The following is a 7,821-nucleotide window of genomic DNA, read 5'->3' on the forward strand; positions in this document are numbered from 1 at the left end:
AAAGCAGGTCACATGTCCTGCCCTTTGGGCTGCAGCTGCAGACTCACATAGAGGTAATCCCGGAGAGAGGAGCCAAGAGGGAAGCCAATCTGGGGCTTGAAGAGTGGTGAGGTGAAGTCCACAGTTCTCCTGACAAACTCCTGATCTCCAACGCTTGGTCCATAGGGAAAGAGGGAAACACCTGGGCCAGTACAAAGAAGAGCAGGAAGTTCTCATGGGCCTTGACTTCTTTAGGGCTGACAGAGAGCTTCCCCAAGCTTCTCCTCCACCCAACTGGGAGCCATCAAAGACTCCTCTCTCCCCGTCGCCACTTGCATTTAACCCATCTCTTCATTTTACCCCTTCGGTGGGTACTCTCATCCATTTCCAAACAGGTCCTGCTATCAGAATACCAACAAATTATTCCTTCAAGGATTCAAAGATAAAACTCCTCCAATGTTGTGAAGATGAATAATTGAAATACCATTTTGTAGAATGAGACTTATTTCCCAAGATGGTATTTCTCTAGATAAACTGGAAGACCCCCCAGAATTTGTCCTCGGACTCCTTAGAAGTACTTGGGCTCTAGTTTGAGAAACCTTGCCCTAACTATTTCTCAAATGGCTCTCCTCCTTTCTTTCCTGGCAGTCCTCCCCTGGTTTGCTTGGAATACCACAACAGTCTGTATACATCTTTCCTGGCCTCCTCCAAATTCATTCAATGCTCCAACCAACATAGCATCATTCAGAAATACAAATCTAGCCATGTCTTCCTTGGTCCCTCACATGGAAGCCCCATTTCTCAACACTCTTCACTTTGCTTCCAGCATCCCCAAGTGCTTTGGGATCTCCTCCCTGTGCGACACTGGGACTACTTTTCATGTTTACACCTTTATTCAAGCTGTTCAAGCCTCCTGTCTGCTTGGGACACTTCCCCTTCCCCAACTCCTATTCATTCTTTCCAGGAAGCCTCCTCTTCACCTTAAGCACACCCGAATGCCCCCTAGAGGTCTTCCATTGTGTGTCTAATACCCTGCATTTATTCCTCTAATTGCACCTATCCAGGCATCAGATCTATCTCTTACTGAACAGCATCTTAATCATTTCTCTATTTCCACCTCTTCGCCCAGTGCTATGTACAAAGCCAGCCCTCAACACCCAGCTCTGATGCTGTCTCATTGTCCCCTGTGAGAGCTCACAACCTGAGAGGGTAGTCCATGAGCAAGCAGGCTGAGACTGAGTATTCAGTTACATCACCCTTCTAAAGTGGAGATGGGGAACAGCTGGACTTCCCATGGCCCAGATGAGACAGTAGAGGTATCCACAGAACTGGCTCCCCCAGCTACCCACAAGGGTCCTCACTGGTAGATCCAATCAGGCTGCCACAACTACAGCATCTACATCTAACTCAATCCTCTCCAACCCAAGGTAGAGGGGCCCCAGGTCTACAGAATCACTTACCTTTCTTGGGCTTGATAGGGACTGGGACAGCAGTTGAGTGTTTGCTTGTAGATGTGCTGGGAGTGGACGTTGTAAGGGTCTGGGAGGTTGTTGGTGGTAGTGATGTTGTTGTGCTTTTCTGGCTGCCTGTCCTCAGTGAAGTTGTGATTGCTCCTGGGCATGCAGGGAGAGAAAACTGGAGTGGGTCTTATAGTCGGAAAGTAGCAGAGTCAAAGAGAGTCACAGACTTCAGGAGCTGGAAGAGACAGCTAGAAAGTCTCTTTTATGTCTTTTGGTCATAACCAAATCACTCCGTGAACATAAACAATTGTCTACTTGGGACAGAGGGAATGGTGAGCCTGTCACTCACCACACCCCCACTCACCTCATCTTCTTGTGGACCTCTCCTCAATGCCAGCCTGGTAGTGTCAACTCACCATCTCTCTCAAGCACTCTAGGCTGAATTGAGCCAATGGGGCCACTGTAAGAGACCGAGATACTGGAATCCCCACCTACCTGGTGTCTGAGTCTTCACAATGGAGCTTGAGGATACAGTGGATGCTGGGAAAGTGCTGGTAACAGACAGAGGAGCAGAGTGCCCTGTGAATAGAGTGGTGGAGCTCCAGGTGACTGCGGGGCCAGGGGCTGATTGAGAGAATGAAGAGTCACTGGTTGAAGTATAGAAACTTGATATGGTCTGAGCTGTGCCCATATTACCAGAGGAAGTAAAGTCAGAGAAAGCATAGTCTGTGGATGGCTGTAGAGTAGGCAATGGACTCTTAGAATACTTAGACACTGAAGAAGTATCAGGAGTGGTCTTGATTGAAGAATATGTTGTAGGTTGAAATGACAAAGTTGGTATGGATCCAGCAACACTGTTATGATTACTCTTAGAACTCATATACATTGGCCTTGTAGTAGGGTTAGTAGTAGAGGCTACTGTTTGAACAGTTGCAGGATGCTCAGAAATGGGTGAGCTTGACTCACCCACTGAGGAAGTTGGGACTTGCGTGGTATTTGTCATGGAGTTACTGACAGAACCCATAGGGGAAATGGTCACTGCAGTCATGTTTTTATGGAGGGCTGAGCTTGGAGCTGTTCTCTGGACTTCACTTGTGACCAAAACTGTAGAAGGAGAATGAGAGGCTACATCACTCAGGGTGGTAGAGACAACAGTAGTCGGCCCTTCGGTTGCCCCAGATAACAAAGTTGGCATTGCTGTTTGGGTTCTGTGGCTGTCTCTGACTGGGTTGGAGATAAGTGTTGTGCTGGTGTCTGAAGATGACAGAGTGTGGGCAGTGGTTTTTGGTAACATGTGCACATTTGGTGTAGATGAAGGAGGTGGAGGTGTAACTGTTGAGAAGGTGTCAGTCACCTGGGAGACTGAGCTTATGGCTTCAGATCCTCTGGTGCTTCCTATAATTTGAGTCCGAGCCTTCTGGGAAACAGCTGATATTTCTTGAGAGGTGTTGGGGACAATAATGGACACCAATTCCATGGTTCCTGGAGTAGTGTCATGACTTGCTGCAGAGGACAACAATTCAGTTTTTGATTGAGTTATGTGGTTTTCCCTGGAGAAAGTTGGTGAGAAACTCTTGATCTTATCTGAGGTGGATATTCCCGGGAAAGCACTTCCTAAAGTTGTTTGGCTGCTTGCTGTAGATGAAGAAGCTGTAGCTGTGCCCACCAAGATGGTGTCTGCCAAAAAGGTGGTATCTGTTACCAAGGAGGCTGGTGTGTTGGTATGTGGTTCTCCAGTGGTCACTGTGCTTTGTGTCTGGTGGGTTTGGGAAATGGCTGATGTGTCAGGTGAGGCACTAGAAGCAGGGGATGTTAATTGTCCTCTTGGGCCTAGTGTTGTTGAAACTACAGAGCTCTGAAAAGTGGTGCTTTTAATGGAAAGTGATGTACCTCTTAATGTTCCCGGGCTGGTGTCAGCACTGGTTGGTGATGTCCACAGTTCTGTGGTAGTGGTAGCGACCTGAGTTGTGTGGCTGTCCCTTGAGGGTGCTGGTGTGAAGGCTGTAACTTCACTTGTGGTGGGTGTATCCTGAGGAACATTTTCTGAGGGCAAATGTCCACTTGATTTGAAAGGAGAAGTTGCAGATGTGACTGTCTTGATTGTGTCTGTCATGGGGAAGATTAAACTTGTGGTTTGGGATTCTTGTGTGGTCCGTGGACCTTGAGTATGACCTATCTGGGAAACAACTGATGATTCTTGAGAAGAGGTGCTACTAGAGAGTGGTGTTGACTGCCTTGCTGGGCTTGCTGTTATAGTTTGTTGAGATGTGTGTTCACTTAGTAAGGATGAAGGAGATGCAGATGTAACTGTTTTGATGGTTTGGGTTACATTGGAGCTTCTGCTGACATGAATGTCTCCAGTGGTCCCTATGCCTTGTGTCCAGTGAGTCTTGGAAATTGCCACTGTTGTTTCCTGAGGAGATGTGCTTAGATAGGAGTGTGGGGTTGGCACTTCTTCATCTACTGTTGAGACTGTAGAGGTAACCCAAGAAATACTGCTAGCTATTGAAGAAGATGAACTTTCTGTAACCAGTATAGTGGAAGCCATTGGTGTTGAAAACAGTTCTTTTTGTGACTGAGTTGTGTGACTGCTATCACTGAAGGATGAGGAAGTGAATGTTGCTTTATCTGGAATGAATGACATTGAACTGCTGGAATGAGGCCATCCTGCTGTCTCTGTGTCTGCGTGGGTATGGAAAACTGTAGATGTTTTTGGAGCTGGAGTACTGATAGACAGTGGTGTTGGTTGTATTGCTGACTGCCATGTTGTAGAAACATTAGGAATGAATGGAGGAAAACTACTAGTTACAGGTAGGGATGTATCGCCTGTATTTTCCACAGTAGTGTCTATTGAAGTTGAGGCTGTCAAAGTCTCTGATGTCATCAAAGGTGTTTTACTGTCACTGGAAGTAGGTGAAGTGATTGCTTTACCTGAAGGAGATATTGCCGGGGGAATTTTCCCTGAAAGAGTATGTCCACTGGGTAAAGATAAAAGAGCTGATGTGGTTGCTGATGTAATTTCACTGAATTCAGATTCTCTGGTGGTCTCTATGCTTGGAGTCTGGTAATTCTGGGTAGATGCTGATGTTCCTGGAGTAGATATGCTGGAAAAGATTGCAATTGATTGTACTTCTAGTCCACTTTTCATGGGTACTGTTGAAGGGACTGGAATAACAGTTCTAGTAATAGGAGTTGATGTGTCCTTTCCATTACCTACAGTGGTATCTGTTGAGGTTGGTACTGTCAATAAAACTGATGTTGTTAGAGGTGCAATGCTGACACTAGAAGAGGATAGGGTGCTTTCTTTCCTAGAGGTGGATATCTCCTGTGAGACGATCTCTGTAAGAGTGTCTCCATTTAGGGAAGATGAAGGAGTTGAGGTGATGAAGACAGACGTAGTGTCGGTTTGAGATTCTCTGCTGGTCTCCGTGCTCTGAGTCCTGTAGTCATGAGAAGATGCTGTCATCTCTGCAGTAGAAGTAATGCAAGAGGAGTGTGTTGTGTGTCCTTCTACTCCAGTTGTCCTTGAGAGTGTTGAGGTGACTGGAGTAAAAATTCCTATATCAGGGTGTGTTGTATGTTTTGTGTATCCTACAGTGGTGTCTGTGGATGCTGGTGTTATGAAAAGCTCTGATGTCACTGCATGTGAGTTGCTTGCATGGGAAGAGGCTGAAGTGTCATCTGTGGAGGATGTTGACGGGGGCATTTCTGAGGTTGCAGAAGGTTTGTGGCTGATGCTGGAAGGAGATGAAGTCCTTGCTTCCCCAGAGGTGGATGTCTCCTGTGAGGTGCTCTCTGTAAGGGTGTGTCCATTTAGGGAGGATGAAGGCGTTGTTGTGATCACTGCCAATCTCGTGCTGCTTTGAGATTCTCTGGTGCTGTCCTTGGTCTGTGTCCTGTGGCTTTGAGAAGACGCTGTTGTCTCTGAAGCAGAAGTGACTGAAGAGCGTGCCATGGAGTGTTCTCTTAGTCCAGTTGACATTGAGAGTGTTGAGGTGACTGGGGCAAAACTTGCTGCTTCAGAGTGCGATGTGTGTTTTGTGTTTCCTCCAGTGGTGTCTGTTGATACTGGTGGTATGGAAACCTCTGATGTCCCTGCATGTGAGTTGCTTGCAGGGGAGGAGGCTGAAGCGTCATCTGTGGAGGACGTTGACGTGGGCATTTCTGACACCGTGGAAGGCTTGTGGCTGACACTAGAAGGAGATGAAGTGCGTGCTTCCCCAGAAGTGGAAGTCTCCTGTGAGATGCCCTCTGTAAGGGTGTGTCCGCTTAGGGATGATGAAGGAGTTGATGTGATCACTGCTGAGATAGTGCTGGTTTGAGATTCCCTGATGGTGTCCATGGTCTGAGTCCCGTGGCGTTGAGAAGACGCTGTTGTCTCTGAAGCAGAAGTGATGGAAGTGGGTGCCGTGGACTGTTCCTCTACTCCAGTTGTCCTTGAGAGTATTGAGGTGACTACAGTATAATTTGGTGTTTCAGGGTATGATGTGTGTTGTGTGTTTCCCACAGTGGTGTCTGTGGAGATTGGTGACTGGCGGAACTCTGATGTCATTTGATGTCTGTTGCTTGTACTGGAAGAGGCTGAAGTGTCTTCTGTGGAGATTGTTGACATGGGCATTTCTGACACTGTGGAAGGTTTGTGGCTGATGCTGGAAGGAGATGAAGTCCTTGCTTCCCCAGAGGTGGATGTCTCCTGTGAGGTGCTCTCTGTAAGGGTGTGTCCATTTAGGGAGGATGAAGGCGTTGTTGTGATCACTGCCAATCTCGTGCTGCTTTGAGATTCTCTGGTGCTGTCCTTGTTCTGTGTCCTGTGGCTTTGAGAAGACGCTGTTGTCTCTGAAGCAGAAGTGACTGAAGAGCGTGCCATGGAGTGTTCTCTTAGTCCAGTTGACATTGAGAGTGTTGAGGTGACTGGGGTAAAACTTGCTGCTTCAGAGTGCGATGTGTGTTTTGTGTTTCCTCCAGTGGTGTCTGTTGATACTGATGTGATGGAAATCTCTGATGTCACTGCATGTGAGTTGCTTGCATGGGAAGAGGCTGAAGTGTCATCTGTGGAGGATGTTGACGGGGGCATTTCTGAGGTTGCAGAAGGTTTGTGGCTGTTGCTGGAAGGAGATGAAGTCCTTGCTTCCCCAGAGGTGGATGTCTCCTGTGAGGTGCTCTCTGTAAGGGTGTGTCCATTTAGGGAGGATGAAGGCGTTGTTGTGATCACTGCCAATCTCGTGCTGCTTTGAGATTCTCTGGTGCTGTCCTTGGTCTGTGTCCTGTGGCTTTGAGAAGACGCTGTTGTCTCTGAAGCAGAAGTGACTGAAGAGCGTGCCATGGAGTGTTCTCTTAGTCCAGTTGACATTGAGAGTGTTGAGGTGACTGGGGTAAAACTTGCTGCTTCAGAGTGCGATGTGTGTTTTGTGTTTCCTCCAGTGGTGTCTGTTGATACTGATGTGATGGAAATCTCTGATGTCACTGCATGTGAGTTGCTTGCATGGGAAGAGGCTGAAGTGTCATCTGTGGAGGATGTTGACGGGGGCATTTCTGAGGTTGCAGAAGGTTTGTGGCTGATGCTGGAAGGAGATGAAGTCCTTGCTTCCCCAGAGGTGGATGTCTCCTGTGAGGTGCTCTCTGTAAGGGTGTGTCCATTTAGGGAGGATGAAGGCGTTGTTGTGATCACTGCCAATCTCGTGCTGCTTTGAGATTCTCTGGTGCTGTCCTTGGTCTGTGTCCTGTGGCTTTGAGAAGACGCTGTTGTCTCTGAAGCAGAAGTGACTGAAGAGCGTGCCATGGAGTGTTCTCTTAGTCCAGTTGACATTGAGAGTGTTGAGGTGACTGGGGCAAAACTTGCTGCTTCAGAGTGCGATGTGTGTTTTGTGTTTCCTCCAGTGGTGTCTGTTGATACTGGTGGTATGGAAACCTCTGATGTCCCTGCATGTGAGTTGCTTGCAGGGGAGGAGGCTGAAGCGTCATCTGTGGAGGACGTTGACGTGGGCATTTCTGACACCGTGGAAGGCTTGTGGCTGACACTAGAAGGAGATGAAGTGCGTGCTTCCCCAGAAGTGGAAGTCTCCTGTGAGATGCCCTCTGTAAGGGTGTGTCCACTTAGGGATGATGAAGGAGTTGATGTGATCACTGCTGAGATAGTGCTGGTTTGAGATTCCCTGATGGTGTCCATGGTCTGAGTCCCGTGGCATTGAGAAGACGCTGTTGTCTCTGAAGCAGAAGTGATGGAAGTGGGTGCCGTGGACTGTTCCTCTACTCCAGTTGTCCTTGAGAGTATTGAGGTGACTACAGTATAATTTGGTGTTTCAGGGTATGATGTGTGTTGTGTGTTTCCCACAGTGGTGTCTGTGGAGATTGGTGACTGGCGGAACTCTGATGTCATTTGATG

The 7,821-nt window shown here is 47.8% G+C and overlaps 1 protein-coding gene across 1 annotated transcript; it reads right to left on the bottom strand.

Annotated features, from left to right (window-relative positions):
- Window position 1: 1 nt before the first annotated feature.
- On the bottom strand, window positions 2–6,306 carry LOC128315382 (mucin-4-like). The gene is made up of 3 exons (XM_053221898.1): window positions 1,935–6,306; window positions 1,440–1,592; window positions 2–181 (listed from the first exon to the last, which is right to left on the bottom strand). The coding sequence occupies exons 1-3, from the start codon at window positions 6,304–6,306 to the stop codon at window positions 9–11; spliced, it is 4,698 nt and encodes a 1,565-aa protein (XP_053077873.1). The 3' UTR covers window positions 2–8.
- Window positions 6,307–7,821: the final 1,515 nt, after the last annotated feature.

Source organism: Acinonyx jubatus, chromosome C2 (assembly GCF_027475565.1).
Source record: "Acinonyx jubatus isolate Ajub_Pintada_27869175 chromosome C2, VMU_Ajub_asm_v1.0, whole genome shotgun sequence".
Taxonomy (NCBI): domain Eukaryota; kingdom Metazoa; phylum Chordata; class Mammalia; order Carnivora; family Felidae; genus Acinonyx; species Acinonyx jubatus.

Excerpts from the sequence above, each read along its gene's own strand:
- LOC128315382 (XM_053221898.1), bottom strand. The coding sequence starts at position 6,306 with ATGGCACGCTCTTCAGTCACTTCTGCTTCAGAGACAACAGCGTCTTCT. Across the intron at positions 1,593-1,934 it reads TGTGAAGACTCAGACACCAG|GAGCAATCACAACTTCACTG; the intron begins GTAGGTGGGGAT and ends CTGCATGCCCAG. Across the intron at positions 182-1,439 it reads CCCTATCAAGCCCAAGAAAG|GTGTTTCCCTCTTTCCCTAT; the intron begins GTAAGTGATTCT and ends GTACTGGCCCAG.